At 42.3% G+C, this 21,927-nt stretch overlaps 1 protein-coding gene across 1 annotated transcript in view; it reads right to left on the bottom strand.

The window, feature by feature from the left end:
- Positions 1–21,927, bottom strand: part of CNTN3 (contactin 3) — a 187,487-nt gene that overhangs the window by 50,231 nt on the left and 115,329 nt on the right. Inside the window, exons 4-7 of the mRNA XM_035106611.2 lie at positions 18,374–18,577; positions 17,825–17,927; positions 16,285–16,469; positions 3,466–3,602 (exon numbers count right to left, since the gene is read on the bottom strand). Coding sequence (XP_034962502.2) covers positions 3,466–3,602; positions 16,285–16,469; positions 17,825–17,927; positions 18,374–18,577 — 629 coding nt within the window. The remainder of the gene's footprint in view (positions 1–3,465; positions 3,603–16,284; positions 16,470–17,824; positions 17,928–18,373; positions 18,578–21,927) is intronic.

Here is a 21,927-nt window from a genome sequence, read left to right on the forward strand (position 1 = left end):
GTGCCCTATTCCTAACAATCCTGGGGATCAACTCACTTTAATTTTGGTGCTTACAAGCACGCCTACTTCTATAAAACGGTTTTGCAGCCTGGCATGGGGTGGGGGTTCAATTCTGCTCCTTCAGAATGTCAAGTCATATTACAACTCCAGAGACTGGGTGTAGTGTTTTGAGAAAGAAAGAGAAGTCTTGTTCACCTTGAACAGGGTATATATACGTGAAGCATAAACTCAGACTGTAGGTGGTAGTTCATATCATTGCTTAATGAATATGCAAATAATAATGTTAAATACTATCACATTCAGCAATCCATTTATCACAATTTATGCACACTTGAATAAAAAGAAAGAAACCTAAGATCTTATAATTTATCTTTAGAGGCACTTAGAGAACATCAATCAGCCTTGACTGTAATAGCGCAGGTTTTTTGCCTGATCATCTGGGCAGCAGCACTCAGCCCCCTTGGCCAGTATCACATTTCCACCATCACTTTTGTGGTCCATGATTCTCACTTAGGAACTTTTTTAAGCCACGGAGGGATTCATTTTGGAGTTGTGAGAAAGAAAGAATACCAACATGGCTAGAGGAGAAATTAGCAATAGATCCTTACAAATCACAGTAAAATCCTTACAAATCACTCCCCACTAGTAATAACAATGAAGATGAATACAATACAACATGATAGAAGAAGAAATGAAGTCTGGCAATCCCATCAGCAGAAGTAAACATCCTCCAATGCCTAGGCGAATAAAAACACTATTTGCCTTGCATAAAGATATAAAGGGACCCAGGTGGCGCTGTGGGTTAAACCACTGAGCCTAGGGCTTTCTGATCAGAAGGTCGGCCGGCTCCCTCGGCCAATAATGCAAGATGAGCGCGAAATCCCAGAGTCGGTCACGACTGGACCTAATGGTCAGGGGTCCCTTTACCTTTACCTTTAAAGATATAACATAGATGGTGCTAGGTAAGCTTCCCTGGAGAGTGAGTTCCAAAGACAGGGTCCCACCACAGAAAAGGCCCTCTCCTGTATCACTCCCTGCCTCACCTTCAAAGGTGCATAGAGGTGAGGAATAATTATAACCAATTCTTTCGACTCTGATCTTTCAGCTACTGGCAAAATAAAGTTAGGAGTCTTATTTCTCAGATCATTCAGTCTGTGAATAAAGGCACGAAGAAACTGCTCATCATATTGGGGAACTTTACACTTTAGCCCACTTAATTTATCTGCAATTATTAGGTTTATTATTAGGTCCATAATCTCAAAGTCATTAACTCTCTGGGAACCTTTTTTTATTTGCTAGTTCAAGTTTGTAATCAATATATGCTCTTAAGATGCTCATTTCATTTAAGAATATTGCTTTCCATATTTTCATAGGCAGGGGAGATCCAGGATTATCTTCAAATTCAGAGTCTATAGACTATAGAGTCCCCTCCTCCTACATCCTTTTGCAAACCTAATAGAAGTCTGTGTACAGTTCCCCCCCCCCAACACACATAATCACCTCCTATTGAATTACTTATGTTCATGTATAGGTAAAGGCAAAGGGCGCCTGGACGGTTAAGTCAAGTCAAAGGCAACTATGGGGTGCGGTGCTCATCTCACTTTTCAGGCCGAGGGAGCCAGCATTTGTCCACAGACAGCTTTCTGGGTCATGTAGCCAGCATGCCTGAACCACTTCTGATGCAACGGGACACTGTGACGAGTGCCAGAGCGCACGGAAATGCCGTTTACCTTCCCGCCGCAGCGGCAACTATTTATCTACTTGTACTGGTGTGCTTTCGAACTGCTACCCTGGCAGAAGCTGGCACAGAGCAGTGGGAACTCACCACCATTGTGGGGATTCATCCCGCCGACCTTCTGATAGGCAAGCCCAAGAGGCTCAGTGGTTTAGACCACAACGCCACCAGCATCCTGCATACATGTATATAGAATCTTGAACTAGGACTGGATACAACCCTAGGCTCAGATTCAGTATTCTCTGATTGCCAGAGGGAGGGTTGTTGTGCTAACAGAAGGGCAAGAATAATGGGGGCACAATATGAATGAAATCCTGCTCAACAGCTATGCTCATGGAAAGCTTGTTGTGCAACAGATTGCACAACAGGAAGTATCAGAATTACAGCAAAACCAAGCTAATTGTTGTGCAACCAGCCATGAGTACCATTCCACTAGCACACAAAAAAATCAGCTAGTGCTAAGGGACTTTAATTTAGCGCTACACCAAATTCCTCTCTTAGTTATTCATCACCCTACTATTCAGTTAGTCATCACTGTACTTGGTCTACTAGGAATCTTGTCCAACTGAACAACAGCTGCCTGACAATGCTGATCCTGAAACCAGCAACTACCAGGTAGGAATGTGCAAAAGTGATATACAGTGGTACCTCGGTTTACGAACTTAATCCGTTCCGGAAGTCCGTTCTTAAACCAAAGCCGTTCTTAAACCGAGGCATGCTTTCCCTAATGAGGCCTCCCACTGCCAGTGCCCTTCCACCGTTCGGCTTCCGTTCATAGACCATGTAAAGTTCACTAACCGGAACACTACTTCCGGTTTTGCGGAGTTCGTAAACGGAATAGTTTGTAAACAGGGCTGTTCTTAAACCGAGGTACCACTGTAGTATACTTTGAAGAAAGTTGATATTCTCAGTCTCACATACGTAGATGATACTAAAAGTGAGACAACAAACATCTGTTAGACTGCAATTTTCATAGTAACTGCCTGCCAATAAATTTTGTACCATTCTGCCCCCCCCCTTACCTTTCCCATCTACTGCTTTTGTCTATTCAGCAAGGGTGAGGGGAAGCTGACTGAGTTGGCAAAAAGACACTTCTCAATAGATTTGATTTCTTGTGCATTTATGTGCAACCTTTCCATTTGATTTGCATAAGTGAGCAACATAAGTAGTGCAGAAATGATTATATATGAGGGAAGCCAGGAGACAATCTCTCACAACTTTCATTAAGCCTGGAGGCACCCTACTTTGTAGGAAAGATAACCTGGCTAACTGCTCATGTAAATGTAAGAACCATGAGTTGTATCCAGTGCTAGTCCTACACAGGATAGACCCGCTGAAATTAATAGACATGATTGACAGGGTCATTAATTTTAATGGATCTGCTCTGAGTTGTTTATTTATCGCATTCATAAACAGACTCGGATTAGCATTACATCCAGTACAACCAAGTAATTCAACAGTAATTTTAAAAATAGGCAGAAATAATGGGCGCACAACCTTCATGTGCCAACACCACCATGTACATTGGCACTGCAGTGTAGCCCAGCTGCCAATGAATAAATCCTTAAACATATTTTGCTATTGGTAAATAATTAACTGCAGAAGCTATTTGAGGCATAACATTATTCTTTGTCAGCTCCTTTTGAGTTACTTGTGCAGAGTCCATGGTCTACATATATGCAAGAATGCCTACCCCACCCCCTGCCCAAAGAAGGAACAATCACCATTACCTCCAATGCTAGAGGCTCTCCATTTCTCAGCCACCTGTAGGACGGCTTGGGTTTGCCGCTTGCTCTGCATTCCCAGTATAAGTTGTCCTCCACCGCAGCTTCAAAATCTTTTATGAGTTGAACCCAGTGAGGCTTTGCTTTAAAGGAAAGCAAAAGGTTAAGAAAGCCTTAATAAAGAGGGATATTATTTTTTAATAACAATGCGACAACAGAAGCAAATTAGGGAAGCAGCTGACCAACAGTAGTAGTAGTAGTAGTAGTAGTAGTAGTAGTAGTAATTTATTATTTATATCCCGCCCATCTGGCTGGGTTCCCCCAGCCACTCTGGGTGGCTTCCAACAAAACATTAAAATACAGAAATCCATCAAACATTAAAAGCTTCCCTAAACAGGGCTGCCTTAAGATGCCTTCTAAAGGTCTGGTAATAATTGCTCTCTTTTACCTCTGGTGGGAGGGCATTCCACAGGGCGGGTGCCACTACCGAAAAGGCCCTCTGCCTGGTTCCATGTAACTTGGCTTCTCCTAGCGAGGGAACCACCAGAAGGCCTTCGGTGCTGCACCTCAGTGTCCGGATAGAACAATGGGGGTGGAGACGCTCCTTCAGGTATACTGGACCGAGGCCGTTTAGGGCTTTAAAGGGCAGTAAATGCAGGGAATGTTCTGAACCCCCCCCCCAAAAAAAAGTTCCTTAAATGATACATTAATGTCACATTGCGTTTTCACTTGGGCCTGTTAACACGACTAACGTTATGGCAGCAGGTGCTGATTTTGATGTCATGCCTCGCTGACACATAAGCAGCCAGGAGGAAAGTTTCCAAATAGAGGAGAGTACGCAGCCATGAAATTTCCTCACCCAGCAAAATAGTTCCTTGCATCTTTGATTCATTGAGCCTTTTAAGTCATTTTTTTAAAGACGACAACTATTTGTTCTACACCCAAAGTACTGTTATGCAAAAGTGAAATGAGCATGCTGATGCTTTTGTTCCACTACATAATATGGGGTTACTATGGCAGGCTTCATGCCCACATAAGGGAGGCACAATACAAAGCACATCCAGGAACAGACAACAGCTAACAGAAGCAGCACTGGTAGGCAATGCCACAGTGTGCCTGGAAATAAGGATGTTGCGGAACAGTAATACGCCTACATCACCCAGGCACAGAAGGCACTAATCATAGCACGGTGGTAGTCAAATGAGCTCATGATATAACACAATCCAGTGCACTCTTACAATGTATAACTAGGCCACTGGAAAAGAGACTACTGTGCTTCTCACTGTATAAGAAGACCCAACATAGAAAACTAGAGGCTTCTCAGGAGGACATAAGTCTTATGTTGGAACATCTGCATACATGTTTACAATTCCTGCAAGAAGAATGAAAGCTACAATAGCTAACCCAGGGGAGGGCAACACTGCGATTTGTCCAGTAGCTTGGTGGGAAAGCAGAGTGAAGCAGTCAACATGAACCATGGGTTTGAGTCCCAACTTAGAAAAATGCACAGATGAAGGCAATGTCTATAATATCATGCAAAGTGGTTGACAGCAGCAATAACTTCAAAGGGGGGAAAGGCAGATGAAGCAGAACCAGAAGCAATGTCCCCTGCTCCAGAAAGCCAGATTTAGAGAACAGTGTTGAGGGATTATGTGTCTGGCCCCTGACAGTGGTGCTATGGTGTGCCAAAGGGTGCCATTGTGGTGTCAGGAAGAGATCTATCTGCCCACAAAGATGTATGGTTCAATACACTGCGGTAGCCATCCACAATGACTGGCACATGGAGCTGTAACTCCACAATCTATACTTATACCTACTGGAGATGTCTGTCCATCCGATTCTACATATCATCATTATATCCTTCCTATTCAAGAGACTGGGCCTAGGGCAGATCTGTTATTGAAGGGACATCACTCCTTTGGGGAGGACGCTGACACGGGGCTAGGGATCACCACTGTCGATGGGCGAGGGAGGTATGGTGGTGGGGGTAGATTTCACAGACGAAGGGTTTTGAGATGTGGTGATGCTCGAATCCCTTCCAATCTACGCCCCATCCCGAGGGACGAGGGTAGGGTGAGCAGGGATTATCCACCTCCGTCACTGGTGTTGTGCAATGCCAGGTCCATAGGCAATAAAACCGCCACTATGCGAGATTTTTTTATCTCACTGGGGGTTGACCTGGCTTGTGTGACGGAGACCTGGGTACGTGAAGGTGAAGTAGTTGCATTACATGAAATAACACCCCCTGGGTTCTCCGTCCTCCACCAGTCACGGACTGTGGGTCGGGGGGGAGGGGTGGCGTTGTTAATCCGGGAGGATTGCTCTTTCAGGGCTCTGCCATCACCATCAATCACCGGCATTGAATGTGTTGGCCTAGTGTGGGGCACCAAGGAGGGCTTGGCTGTCTGGCTGGTGTACCGACCACCCAGCGCACCAGCAGCCACCCTGTCGGACCTGTTGGAGGTGGTGGCCGGCTGGGCCTTGGAGTTCCCTAACTTATTGGTTTTGGGGGACTTCAACATCCATGCCGATGCCACCCCCTCCTCACGGGTTCCGGACCTGGTGTCTTCCATGGCGACATTAGGGCTCTCCCAGTTTGTTTTGGGTCCCACACACCAAGCAGGCCACACGCTGGATTTGATTTTTGGTGCAGGTATAGATGTGATCATGTCCCCAATTATGGAAGTGCCATGGTCTGATCACTACGCTCTGAAAGCCAGGATTGACTTACCGCCTCTGCCCCGCTTGGGTGGTGAGCCGATTTGGGCTCGTCCGCGAAGGCTGATGGATCCTGATAGATTCCGTCAGGCTTTACGGGACCCTGCTCCCCCTGGTGGCTCGTTAAATGAGCTGGTCGAGAACTGGAATAACCGGCTCTTGGCGGCCATTGATGAGATCGCACCTAAGCGCCCTCTGCAACCCCGCCGAAACCGGGCCCCTTGGTTCACCGAGGAACTTCGGAAAATGAAGCGGGACCTCAGACGGCTTGAGCGAGTATGGCGGCATACTCGCGACGGAGCCTCAAGAACATCTTATAGGTCGCTTATGAAAACCTACGAGATGGCGGTGAAAGCCACAAAGAAGTCTTACTTCTCAGCTTCCATCGCATCCGCTAGCTCTCGCCCGGCACAACTTTTTCGAACAATCAGGTCTCTAACAACCCTTGAGGATCAGTCAAATTTAGGCACTAATTCGACCCATAGCTGTGAGGCATTTGCGAGCTTTTTTGCGGAGAAAGTCTTGACACTTCGCCGTGACCTTTCTGCCAATTTTGATACAATAGCGGAACTAGAGGCCCCTCGACTGTCTTCGAGTTTAGTATTGGACCATTTCGACCACATACTCCCCGCTGATGTAGACAGATTCCTCCAGGCTGGGAGGCCCACCACTTGCTCCCTAGACCCCTGCCCGTCCTGGCTGATTAGAGCGTGTCCAGACGAGGTACGGGGCCCCCTGGTTGAGATTATCAACTTGTCTCTCAGTTCAGGGACTTTCCCAGAGGAGTTGAAGGAAGCAGTGGTGCGTCCGCTCTTAAAGAAAGCATCGTCAGATTCGCTAGATCTATCCAATTATCGCCCTGTTTCAAATCTTCCATACTTGGGTAAGATAATTGAAAGAGCGGTTGCCGAACAGCTCGGTAGGTTTCTGGATGAAACATCGGCTTTAGATCCATTCCAGTCCGGCTTTCGTCCCGGCCACGGGACCGAGACAGCACTGGTCGCCCTAACAGATGACCTCCGTAAACAGCTGGATCAAGGCGGGTCGGGGCTGCTGATTCTTCTAGATCTGTCAGCCGCCTTCGACATGGTTGATTATGAGCTTTTAGACCACCGCCTTGCCGACGTGGGGATTCAGGGCACAGTCCAACAATGGCTGCGTTCCTTTATCTCAGGTCGGGGACAGAGGGTGGCGCTAGGGAGGGGGTTGTCACCGCGGCACTCCTTGGTGTGTGGAGTCCCGCAAGGTGCAATCCTTTCCCCAATGCTTTTTAATATCTTCATGCGCCCCCTTGCCCAGATTGTCCGGAGTTTTGGGCTGGGTTGTCATCAATATGCTGATGACACCCAGATTTATCTGTTGATGGATGACCGTCCTGCCTCGGCCCCGGACACATTGACCAAGTGCCTGGAAGCTGTTGCTGGATGGCTACGTGGGAGTCGGCTGAAGCTAAATCCTTCGAAGACAGAGGTCCTCTGGCTGGGTCGGGATGACATGGGGCGGGGGGGCCAACTTCCATCTTTCGCTGGGGCCCAATTAGTGTCAGCCCCTTCTGTCAAGAGCTTGGGGGTAACCTTGGATGCCTCCCTTTCCATGGAGGCACAGGTTGCAACCACAGCCAAGGTGGCATTTTTCCATCTCCGCCGCATTAAGCAGTTGGTCCCCTATCTCTCTCAACCTGATCTAGCCACAGTGATCCATGCGATGGTCACCTCTAGGCTTGATTATTGTAATTCGCTCTACGCGGGGCTGCCCTTGAAACTGACCCAGAAACTCCAGCGGGTGCAGAATGCCGCGGCGAGGCTCCTTACGGGGTCCCGGCTGCGGGATCATATTCATCCAGTGCTTTACCAACTGCACTGGCTCCCGGTGGAGTACAGGATCAGGTTCAAGGTGCTGGTTTTGACCTTTAAAGCCTTATGCGGCTTAGGACCCTCGTACCTACGGGACCGCCTCTCCCGGTATGACCCACAGAGGACATTACGGTCCACAAATAATAACATATTGGAGATCCCGAGTCACAAGGTGGCTAGGCTGGCCTCGACCAGGACCAGGGCCTTCTCAGTACTGGCCCCGACCTGGTGGAACGCTCTGTCCCAGGAGACTAGGGCCCTGCGGGATTTGTCATCTTTTCGTAGGGCCTGCAAGACAGAGCTGTTTCGTTTGGCCTTCGGATTGACGCAGTCTGACCCCACGGTTACCCTCCCCTAAGGTTTTATTTATAATGGTTTTATCTTATTCGTAGATTTTTTAATTTTAAAATTGAATTTTAACATTGTATTATTCTGTTGTTTTAACTGAATTGTTTCTTTTATATTTGTGTTGATATTATTTGTTGTTAGCCGCCCTGAGCCCGGTCTTGACTGGGAAGGGCGGGGTATAAATAGAAATTATTATTATTATTATTAATCTCCTCCTCCTCCTCCTCCTCCTCCTCCTCCTCCTCCTCCTCCTCCTTTGGCGATCACTCGTATCCAAGTAAGATTGTCTTCCATAAAGACGGTTTTAACAATGAGTCCGTAAGTGATTGTGGAGGCCAGTTCTGGACCTTCCACACATCCTTCCACAGTGGGGACATTGGTTCCCGGGCGGGAGTTGATCACGGTGTGGATTTGCCAAGTGTGCCTTCCTCTCAGCACGTTTCTCCCTTGTGTTCTGAGTTTGAGTGCATGACACCTTTGGTAAAGGCTGTTCTCCAACTGGCACATGGAGCTGTAACTCCACAATAGTAACTGCTTGTCCTGTTCATGCACCAAGAAGCCTTGTAGCCTCAAAACTCATCCTTGTATGTATTTTATTTATATTGAGATTTTTATTGTACCTTTCTAATGTGTATAGTATTCAAGGTAGCTTGCAATAGTTAACATTAACATTCCATAATAAGAACCATATCAAACAGTGTGTATAAGAGACAGATCTGTCTTCCCTGTTTGAAATTTATACCTCTGCTGCTATAGCAATAATGGCCTACATGCTTAGTCCTATCCCCTTTGTGGTTCAACACTAGGGTGAATTATCTGGGGTTCTCCAATGATTCGGATGGGAATGTTCAAAGCTATACCAGTTATTCTGCATGTTTAAGATTATGTGCATGTTGAGAAAGAGATCCTAAATGAACATGGGATTCTCATTTAAGTCTGCTCCTCTCCAGGTCGCATCCTAATTTTCCTCTGTGAGGTGGCTGAGTCGTGAAGGTTGTATTTTTCCTCTACTACCACACTGTCGTAATTTTTCCTGCCAGTGCAGAATTGTGCTCTGCACACAGGAGAATTAGTAGTCCTGACCAGTGGGCATAACTCACAGACAGGATTACTCTGGCAATGTCTTAGAGCTCTGCTAAACTCTTCTAATATCTAATTCCTGTAACCCTGGAGAATGCAGCTGATGCTCAACCTTCACCATCCTAGTCTAGGGTGCCCTTGACTCAACAGCTACATTTGCAATTGCGCAAATTTATTACCTCTTTGTCCTTCCTCAGCCTCTGCTCTACTACAATCAAACAGGAGGCGAATGCAAGCCCATAGATTTTGGGTATTACTTTTCTTGTACTTTTTAATATCAGTGGCCAAATCTGTGATTCCATCACATTTGAAATACATCATTAAGTAAACCTTTAAATAATGTTGCAATGATGAAGCTTTTAAGTTTATGGAGCATAGAACTTATGCTTAAACGCCTATGTTTGTAATTAAACTTTTTAGGAAAGAACATCCACTGAGCCAATCACCCATCTCCTACTACACTTCTGAGAAATACCTCCCACTATATACAAGGGTCTGGTAACTTCTGTTTCAGTGTATCTGAAGAAGTGTGCATGCACATGGAAGCTCATACCATTGACAAACTTAGTTGGTCTCTAAGGTGCTACTGGGAGGAATTTTTTTATTTTGTTTCAACTACGTCAGACCAACACGGCTACCTACCGGTTACATCCTAGAGCTTTCCTAAATCAAACCCCACAAAGGGTGATGTACATTTGGATGAGAACCAGGAAATATATGCCCTCTAGGATCACAGGAATATAGTTGGGGTACACTGCTTGCAGAAAGCCCTTCCCCGATCTATTTCACCTAGCACTTTCCTTGTTGGCTTCTATGTGCCAACTGAAACACTGTTCTTTGTGTAGGCTTCTAATGGAGCTTGTGCAAGTTTTTAACAGAGACTGGACTCTTAAAAGTTTTGTTACTGGTTTTAAACATAGTTTTAAGCTGATGTTTATTGCTATTGGTCTCTGCTTGTAGTGCTCTTATTTTTGCTTTTAACAAGATTTCCTTCTCCCTCTAGTCAGAGTGAAACTTCCTTTAACGGGAGTCAGTGTGGGCAGCCAGACAGCCAGTATAGAGCACACCAGGGCCAATCAGGTGCAGGACTACAGCTGGCTGAGCTTTAAAATAAACTTACACCATTTTTGCTTGCATATACTAGGTTGCCAGGCCACATGACTAAGCAAAGGGGATATGACTATTGAATCTTTGGTTTGTATTACTCCCTAACGGGGCTTTCTCCAATGGTGAAACATTTCCTCTCTTGAGGATTATTCCTCTCACTGCAAAAATACTTCCTTCATCACAGAAATGGATATTGGGACACTTTTATGTCCATATTTCTTTACTAAACATTGGGAACCAGTATCTTTTGTACTTGATACCTGTATATGAGAACTTGTACATGAAAAGTGCTTTTCCATATAATGATGCCTACAGTGACTATATTGAAAAAAATAACCCCCGTTTCGATAATATCCTTTAAGTTTTAATCTCTGTACCAGTGAGCAGGTTATCTTTTCGTTTTGTCTCAGTGGAAGCTGTGTCTGGTGTGATTACAATGAGGAAGTTATAGTCCAGATTCCACTGCAGAGATCTGCATTCCTTTTCAAGTCTATATTTGAGCAATTTGCTCTCCAATACATTTGGTTGATCCCTGGTTCATAGGAAATTATTTCTAGTAAATAACAACAAGAAGAACCAAAAACAGCCAGTGTTTTAGTGATTTCTGGAAGACTGGTGGTATCTAAAAGGTCTTAAATATGACACGCGCTGTTTCCTGCAGTAACTTCTGACAGGAAGTTCAGAAAAGTTGATGTTGCTACTTTATTGGAAGATAAATGTGCAAATGGTTTAGCTTATTCATAAGGTTTCTAAGCTGTGATATCTCACACATTGTGACAAGTTCATATTTTGAGTCACAAGGTGATATCACCCTCAATTTATGGAAAAGATATATTAATCAAAAAAAGAAAAGAAAATCTCCCAGTATGCAGAAAAGGATGAAAACTTTAATTATAAGTATACATTTTCTAACTATAAACCAGTTAGCATTCTACAAGCGTCACCCAGGCAAATCTCAAAGCAAGAAAGATTAAATAAAACCGGTTAATCCTGTCACATGGATTACAGTGGAGAACTGATAATATAAACTCTATATAACATATGAGGTGATTATTTATGGCTAGCCTAGCAACTGAATCCCACCCAACGCAAACATATTTGATGGGCCATCTGAAGGTTGGGGCACTGTATGGTATGGAAAGCTTCACATACAGCCAAACAATAGATGTGTGGGTGCATATGTGAGCATGTGTTGTTTCTTGTTGCTGCTGCTGGTGGTGGTACATCATCATTGCCACTGCATAGCATACTACTTACTGTATGATCAGTTATTTTAACCAGTGTAAGAACATAAGAAGAACACTCAGGGCCAGATTTAGGTTTGATGAGGCCCTAAGCTACTGAAGGTAATGCAGCTCTTTATACATCCAGCTGTCCTTTGTCAACAACAAATGGCTGCTGTTTTTGTGTTGAATATATGCTATATGGTAATTTATGGACCTAATAGGTATCTAAAGCCATTTGCACATGTTGCCATGCAACCAGTCCATGCAGAATGTAAAGGTGAAGGGACCCCTGACCATTAGGTCCAGTCGCGGACGACTCTGGGGTTGCGGCACTCATCTCACTTTACTGGCCGAGGGAGCCGGCGTACAGCTTCCGGGTCATATGGCCAGCATGACTAAGCCGCTTCTGGCGAACCAGAGCAGCACACCTTCCTGCCAGAGCGGTACCTATTTATCTACTTGCACTTCAACGTGCTTTTGAACTGCTAGGTTGGCAGAAGATGCAGAATGTAGACACCCTAAATATATAAATGAGCAAACCAGTGATATTTTAGGTAGCAGGCGGGGCCCATTATGTACATCATAGGAGCCTACACAACACAAAACACTGTTGCTGTGTGTTTTGTCTTATTTGTTTTTTTTCTTATAATTTGGAAATGTACATCCAGTGGTTTTTTCCTTCAAATTTTTTGGGGGCTCCTAAGAGAGTGGGGCCCTAAGCTATAGCTTGTTTAGCTTATACGTAAATCCGGCACTTAGAACACTGCTGGGTCAGGCCAATGGTCCATCTCGTCCAGAATCCTGTTCTCATAGTGGCCAACCAGATGCATGTGAGAAGCCCCCAAGCAGGAACTAAGGGTGCTAACCCACTTGTGATTTCCAGAAGCTGACATTCAGAGGCATACTGCCTCCAACAGTGGAAGCCAGCAGATGAACAACCTGTTTTTCAGCTCAAACTTAATTGTCACAAGTGTCTGGAAGCAGTGGTGGACTAGCAGATTTGACAACTGCACCTGAATCCCTGTCAGTTTGCAAAGGTCATCATTCTGTGGCATTTTCTACTTCTTTTTTTGTTTTTGTTGTGCCAGCTGAGGGTTCCAAATCAGGCTCCCCACAGGATAACAGATCCAGCAGTGTTGTGGCTGTCACTGTAACACCCCTTCAACATACATCCTAGTCAATATTCTGTGCCATTTACCAATAACAAGAAAACCATTGACAGTAGCGTCAATTGACCATTGACCCACCATGCTCTCTCTGCGGCTGCAGGAGGGCCCACAATTGACAGAGGTCAGCTACACCTTATAAGGCTAGGAAGGACTGCCTTTTAATTATTATTTAATATATACAATACATAGCAAACTGTAGTGTTATATTCTTTTATGGAACAATATATATCGCAAATATTTTTGGGATTGCATTTCTTGTGTGCTGCCTGTGTGCATTGTTTAGCCTTTGTGATGGGAAGTGAAACATTCCATAATTTGCTATTTCTACAATAAAGAAATGCCTTTCTTGGGGACTTTTTTTAAAAACAAAAATTGTCAGCTTGCAAAATCATTTTATATTAAGAAAACAGCAATATAGTCTCTTGGCATTCAGTGTGTTCATACTTTAAAATGCACAAGAGGTTATCTTGGTATTCTGCATCTATTTCTTACATTATATTGCTTCTTATCTCATAGCAACTTCTCTCAAAGCAACAATTATGTTAAAAAAAGAGAGCAAAGGAGGGCAACAGCGCCCTTAAGATTCACAAAAGGATTCTAGAGGGGGGGAAATCAGACAACTGGATACAAAAACAAAGAATGGCTTCTAAGACATAGTATGGTATTGCAAGCTTGTGGGGCAACTGGGAAGCTATGACCTTTGCATCAAAAGAATAAAATGCCAGCTTCAGATATCTAAGGATTCAGTTGCTACAGTCAATTAGTTTGCTTTAGTTCTCCACACAGAATTTTCAATAGCACATTACAGAAGGATTCACAAACACTACTACTAAACTTTGAAATCTGAGGGAGCAATCCTATACAAAAGAAGTTGGCTTAAAACAAGCTGATGTAAATTAAGCTGGTGTAAAGTGATGCCAGGTCCAAACTCCACCCATCAGAAGTTCTGAACTCTGTTCAGGAGTGGAGTTACTACTGGTTGAGCCAGCCTAAGCAGAGAGAAAAAAACAAGCCTTTAAAATAGTGTTTCAGTTATATCACCATTTAAGCCACCATTTTGCTGGCTTAAACGGTGCCAGGTTTGCCAGATCATGTGACTGAGCTGAATAGGTTTAGGATCCAGCTTAAGACCAGTTTCTCTGGTCCTGCCATACCACACCTGTTTTTTCCAGATCTTATGACACTTTGAGAGCCACTGGGATGGCATGGGTTATGCCCAGCTGAACCGAAGATGAAAGAGTGAAGTCAGCATAGCCTGGCTGTGTCATAAACCTCCCAGCTCAGCTGGAGACCTGCTGGATCCTAACCCACTTGTCCTGGCATAGGATTTTTCATTTGTATTGTAACCCTATGCCTTAGTCTCCAATCCTACATGTGCTTACCTGGGGGTCCCACTCAGCTCAGCATAGCTTGCTACTAAGTAGACTTGTATAGGATTGCACTGTTAGTCACTGATGCCAAGGAATGTATCAAAAACTTTGCTGGGATATACAGTGGTACCTCGGTTTATGAACACAATTGGTTCCGGAAGTCTGTTTATAAACTGAAGTGTTCATAAACTGAAGCGAACTTTCCCATTGAAAGTAATGGAAAGTGGATTAATCCGTTCCAGACAGGTCCGCGGAGTACTCAACCTGAAGCGTACTTAACCCGAAGCATGGGTGTAATTGGTTCTGGAAGTCTGTTCATAAACTGAAGCGTTCATAAACTGAAGCGAACTTTCCCATTGAAAGTAATGGAAAGTGAATTAATCCGTTCCAGATGGGTCCACGGCATTCGTAAACCGAAAATTCGTAAACCGAGGTGTTCATAAACCGAGGTTCCACTGTAAAGAGCTTCTTTAGGTATGTTCAGTGAAGGACTGTTGCTTAAGATGGACAACATACTTCTTTAATTAGTCAAGCAATTATTTGGATGTTGGCCAATGGGATATATCTTGCTGAAGATAAATACTTGGCAATCATCTTCTTCTACCAGAAGTACAGTACTTGCTTTAGAAGAATTAAAGCAACAGAACACCTGTACAGGTCTGATCTATTGCTGCTCTCTGTTCTTATTGCAAATCGGAAGCAGACCCAGAGGGAACAGTGGGCAGTTTCCTTAGAAGTTGTGTTTTATTTATGAAAAGATGTATAGCCTGTCTTTCAGTTACAGAAAGCTCAATGATGGGAACAACAGTTTAAAACAAAACCTTTAGAAATTCAATAAAACTCATTCTAAATAAAACCTCAGCAGCCAAAGACAACCCCCCACAGAACCCCAAAAGTCACAGATAGCTACTGAAATCTAATAAGATCATGAATCTTCCAAACCTCAGCAGACAACTTGGGGGCGAGTGTGGGAAAGGTATGATCTGAAGTGACCGTTAGCTTAGTGCACTGGGTTTTAAAATAGTGCGAGTGGCGGGACATGTACATAGGGAAGGCATTCCCTCAAATATCCTGGTTGCAGACCACAAAGATAAGCACTATCTTGAATTGAGTTTGGAAGCAATTTGGCCGCCCATTAAGATAATACTGTACAATGCAGTGTTCTCCGATCAGTACCAGAAATGTGCTCTGATTAGTACCATAGGTCAATTTGGCTGCTGCATTCCCAATAGAACAAACCTGCAATGGCAGCCCATAGTTTAGTTACCGGTAGGAGGCTACCATGGGATGTCCTTTTCCTCTAGGCAGGGAAGTGGCTGGTGAGCCAGAAAATGTGGATAAAAAGTACTCCTGGAAACCTGTGCCTCCAGAAGGATGTTCAGAACATAGATGAAAGTGGTACTTTTAAACTACCAAAGTTCCTGAGCAAACGTAGTCTTGCGATAAGAGGGGAGGTTTTCTTATGGATTAGAAACTGGTGGAAGAACACGAAGACTGGGGAACAATGGAAGGCTGTAATCAGTGGAGGCTGTGCTTGAACCAGTGCTTTTAAAGTAAATAAATGATCTAAAATCATCACCATTATCACTGTCATTTCAATTTATATCCTACCCTTCTTCCCAAAGCAGCACAGGTTAACAGTGAGGAGGCCAAGTTTGCTGAACATACCAAATTCCTAAGGGTGGTTAAAACTGAAAGGGATAGAAGGAGTCCCCAAATGGCTCTCACTAAACTGGGAGAATGGGCATTTATAATAAAACTAAAGATAACCCTTCATGCATTTGAAGGAGGCAGCGGCATCTCTACACTGAAGTCCCACTGAATGCAGCTGGGCTTTGTTCTGACTTAATATTTATACAACTGCATCACATTAAAATCGGGCATTTGCCATGTTAAGTTGAAGCTATTTCAACATTTTTTCTAAAAAAAAAAACCAACCCAAAAGGTTTCTTACCGTAATATGTCAAGCGCCCCCTGGCAACATTTTTCCCTCTAGAGTTCTCCGTAATGCACTCATAGAGACCAGCATCTTCTTGTTGGAAATTTGGAATTTCAATCATGCCATTGGATTTCCTCAACATTACTTTGCTTGGAAATGGCATCCCATCAGCTCTTCTCCAGTTAATCCGAGGTACTGGGCTGCAGAAACCAAATGCAATTAAGGCTTTTGAAGTTTTTTTTTTTTTAAAAAAAAAACCTGATTAAAAATGAAACAAAATATTGCAGCATACAAAGGAATTAACAATATTTTGTACTTTGAAACAACACCAACACACCACTGTGATAATTTATTCTAGAGTACCTGTTACACGTTTATTGACTGGGAATCTAGAACTTGATACTCAGTCATTATCTAAGATTGAGACATAGTCAAGTGAGCCAAGACTTCATTGCGGTTGGATGGATACATTAATCCTAGGGAGGAATGACAGACACTCTAGGTCCGAAAGCATAAATATGTGTTATTGTTTTAGTCTTTAGGTCTCTGGAAATTCTCAAGAGGTATTCTAATTTCAGTTCTAATTCCATCATCACGAAAATCAGATGGGGGGGGGGGGAATCCATGGGTCAAAGTGAAATTTAGCCCAAATCCTGCAGACTCCCATAGTTCACTATAACTATAATCCTAGCTCAGGAGGTTGTCAAACATGTGTTTTTGTGAACAGTCATACCACCTTAGAATCAATGTGGGATAGTGGTTAGTGCTGTAGCAGGACATGGGAGACCATGGTTCAATCCCCACTCAGACATGAAACTCACAGGATGACCTTGAGCCAGTCATTCACTCTCAGTATAACTTACTTCACAGGTGAGGATAGAATGGGGAGGAGGCAAAGTATGTACTTATTTGTTTTACACAAGGCAGCAAGAAAAATCTTATTAATGTATCACATGTGCAATAATAGTGATAAGTTGTTTAGTTTATAACTGGACACAAAGAATGTAACTATTGCAACTACAGTGGAACCTCGGTTTATGAACACCTCGGTTTATGAATTTTCGGTTTATGAACGCCGCGGACCCATCTGGAACAGATTAATTCATTTTCCATTACTTTCAATGAGAAAGTTCGCTTCAGTTTATGAACGCTTCAGTTTATGAACAGACTTCCGGAACCAATTACACCCATGCTTCAGTTTATGAACGCTTCAGTTTAAGTACTCTGCAGACCCGTCTGGAACGGATTAATCCACTTTCCATTACTTTCAATGGGAAAGTTCGCTTCAGTTTATGAACGCTTCAGTTTAAGTACTCTGCGGACTGTCTGGAACGGATTAATTCATTTTCCATTACTTTCAATGGGAAAGTTCGCTTCAGTTTATGAACGCTTCAGTTTATGAACAGACTTCCGGAACCAATTGTGTTCATAAACCGAGGTACCACTGTAAAAATTATGGCATATTTAAAATGATCTCACGTCATCCATTTAACATACAACGTAACTTTTCTGTTTCCAGCTATTGCAATATGGATAAACATGAATACAAACTTACTTTCCAAGGGCAAAGCATTCCAGTTTTACTATCGAACCTTTAGCAGCTGGAAGTGATTCAGGAAACTGAACTTCTATTTTGGGTTCGTATTCCCCCATTACTCCTGTTATTCCAGAAAAGGAAAAGAGTGATTAGGGAAGGAGGCTTGTATCTTTGAGCCCCAGGGAACAACTATGCAATAAGGCTTCTTTGGATATTTTAAGGAAGGGATTGATTGTTTATTATTTCTTTTAGCTTCCCTGGTAGTCTTTTGGTTTACAACTGTCATTTGGTTGACAATTCCTAGTAGCCACTCTTATCTTTGGGTTCTTTCAATATACAGTACTGCATCAGAATCACCGCTTAACAGTATCCTACATGATGACATTACACCCCAAAAATGGGGCACTAAAAGAAAGTACACGAACCATAACTAGCAAAGCAAAGACAACATAAATATTTTTGTTAGAGATAAATTATGCATTGAAAGAAGTGTGTACTCCAATGAATTAGAAACTATTATCACACTAAGCAACTGTTAGTTGCTACATTATATAAGCAGAAACATACCATCAGTACGCAGCACTAAAGGTGTTGGCGAGCCAAGAACTTTGGCATTTGTTACGGTACTTGTCACAACACATGTATAATTTCCTACATCAGATGGCTCTACTTTGGCTATGTAGAGATGCCCAGTTTCCTGAGAAACAAATCGACGACTGTCTTCTTGTACAAATGATGGATATTCATTGAAGATCCAAGCATAAGAATGTTCTGAAAGTCAATAAATTAAAATATGCATTAAATTAGATATATTCATAAGCAGATGAATCCCAAGGTTGTTTGCTTGCATACAGTTATGGGAAAGAATCCATACCTAGTAGGAATAATATAGCACCATACGCATATGATTTCACCCACAATTCTTCACATCTCTAAAGCAACAACAGCTTTTTGGTGCTTTTCTAGAACAAGTGTGACACACACACACACACACACACACACACATTTGACTCCATATTACTTCACTTGATGACTAATCACTTAGGGCAAATTGTTAGATTATAGGAGAAGTGGATATAAGAAGAGCCAAAAATGAGGCACTAGCATGCCACACGTCACAAATTTCAGTAACCACACTCAAAGGTTCATTAGGATTTTCAGCATGTAACTTGGTATTGGACTGGTGCCACTGCCATCTAGTCAATTTGAAGTAGTATGGCAATGGGATTAGATCCGATAAGAACTGCAGTTGCTATGTAATTTGGTTTCATAGTTTATGGGCAGAATATGGGTGTGTGTATCAAAAGCCATTTCCTATAGGAGCTGGTATGCTATCTTTCTTCAAGCTCATATGCTTGAATAAGGTTTTTAAAACACAGTTTCAAAAGTAGATAAAATGTTCATCTTTAAAAAATAAGTAGATGAATATAAAAGCCTTTACAGCTTCTATAGCAACTGATTTCAGTTAATTATAATCTAACTGACCTGCCTAGTAGTCATTAACACATCTTGCCAAACTTCCTCACTGCCTTTACAAATTTTGCCCGTGTGTAACCTAGTAATTTACAAGTGGGCCTGGGAAATTATTTTCATGCAGCTACAGAAAAAGAAAATCACCGACTGGTATTATTAGTATTGCTTTGCCAAGAAATAGGAGAACAGAAAGGTTAATTCACAGTATGTAAAATGTAGCACAAAACTAAAAACAAACTAATGTAAATTAATGAAATATTTATGGTATCTGTTAACAACAGAAAGAAGTTCAAAATTTGATTGCTTTTCCAATTATCTTTAATTGCCCTTTATTAAACTATAAAGTTATATCATTATGTAAGCTAGAAAAAAAGCTAACAATGGAAAACAAGTAGATTTCTGGTTATTTGAAACAGTTTCTAATTATGTATTTCTTAAATTTATACCCTGCCTTTTCACCCAAAGGTCCACAAGGCATCTAACAGTAAAACTAAAACTAAAATACAGAATATCAGAAACGAAGAAGCCAGGTAAATCAATCATACTAATAAAAACTAATTCTATCTGAACAAATTGCAGCATATTTACAATGTCCACAAGAACTCAGTTGATGATTAAGATATTTAAACCGTGGGCAGGCTCATATGGTGGTAGAATCAGAAGACAGTTTTTCAGATCCCAAGTGGGTCTGTAGGTCATAATCAGCACTTTTTGAATGAACCACAGGACATGGATCAGTTAGGCATGGAACTATTGTAACATGGGGGGGGGCACCTGCTTTCTATTAGCAAAATCAGTTGCTTTAGCACTTCTGGATGAGATGGGATGAGAAGAGACACTGGAGAAATTGCTGATTCATCTCCATCAGTGATACAAGGTACAGTATCTTGTAAGGAAATGGCAAGCAGAAGGCAAGTTGACACGATCTATATGAAAATAATTACAAATTTAAAGGTCTTTCTTATTGCTTTTGTGTTAAGGGAAGACACAAAAGCAGTTCATGTTAATGATGTCTTCTGGGTAACTATATAAACAAGATCATGTCAATCAGGGAGAAAGTTGATTTGTAAAACTGTCACTCAAAGTCAGAGGTTTACTTGGAGTTTTGTTTATCAGTTAAAAGCTGTAACATTTACACTCCCATGTTAGGGTAAGATAGTAGCTCTGCGTTAAGACCTGCCAATTCTTATCTAGAAAATGAAATACACAAATGTAGCACTTATCTATAAGAAACATATGTGTCCGTGTCCAATCATCTTCTAATTATATGAGAACATTTACATAACAGAATAATAAGAATATAAGCCCAAATTTATGGGATTCTTCGTTTATGTTAAAGATTAGTTCAACATGATGCAATCTTTAGAAATTGCACAAATATGCTCTAAGTTCTAAACAAATTTGCTTTCTGCCATCTTAAGCTTCTTGTCTGTAAACTCTCCAGCTGGAACAGGGGTAGGCAAGATTACTTTCTCCTAGAGATGCTACCCTGCTGAAATCCTAAGGTGTAAAGATTTTACAAGAAATGTATTGTAACTATTATTTATTATCTTAGTCTATTTTATATTTTGATGTCTATGCTTTACTGAAAAAGCATACATTTATAATAAAAAAACTGAAATTGGAATGAAGAGATCCTTACTTACTAATTCTTGCTACTATGGAACAAGAATTGCACACACTAAAACAGTTCTGAGTAGGATTGCCAGACTCAATAGAGGGCAGGACTTCTGTGCCTTTAATTGCCCTGCTCTCTTTTGAGTCTGGAAACCTTAAAGAGAAACCAGCAGGCCCTTTGTTTAATTTCCAAGCAAAGGGTCTGCTGGTTTCTCTTTAAGGTTTCCAGACTCAAAAGAGAGCAGGGCAATTAAAGGCACAGAAGTCCTGTCTTCTATTGAGTCTGGCAACCCTAGTTCTATGTGAAACTGCTTAACTGTCTTAATCAGATGTAGGTGGCTAACAAGTAGCCTAAAGCTTCCAACTATTAAACAATACATTAAGGAAAGTTTAGTGCTTAACAAATAACCAACATTATTTCAAAATATACTAGCTGCAAAATCAGTGAAATTCCCAGTGCACTGTGAAGGCCTTCCAGGAAAATTGGATCAAACCAACTCAAGGAACTGTGACAAGCAGTGACTTCTGACACCCAGGTATAGATTCTGAATCAACCACAGCATACAAACTGAGTGAAATTTGAACATAACAAGATGAGAAAGGCTGTGCCTGCAAATAATCCACTACAGCTTGGATGAACTGCACGCATAAGCAAAGAGTTGCAGTAAATGATACATAGCACCCCACTCAAGAAAACAGATACAGCACAAAGAGCAGTATAATAATAATAATAATAATAATAATAATAATAATAATAATATATTATTATTTATACCCCGCCCATCTGGCCGGGTCTCCCCAGCCACTCTGGGCGGCTTCCAACAGAAAAATAAAACACAATAATCTATTAAACATTAAAAAACACCTCCCTGAACAGGGAGTATAACAAGGAAGAAATGTGTTGAGGTGCAAACATAGCTTTCCATCATTCCTCCCTGGCTTTTCCACAAAATTTATGTCTGTATGTGGTTCCTCAAACCTTGGGACAGCTTGTTCTGGCATTTTTTCTTTTTAAAACAGGGTTTAGCGAT

This window comes from Zootoca vivipara, chromosome 2, assembly GCF_963506605.1.
Source record: "Zootoca vivipara chromosome 2, rZooViv1.1, whole genome shotgun sequence".
Lineage (NCBI taxonomy): Eukaryota > Metazoa > Chordata > Lepidosauria > Squamata > Lacertidae > Zootoca > Zootoca vivipara.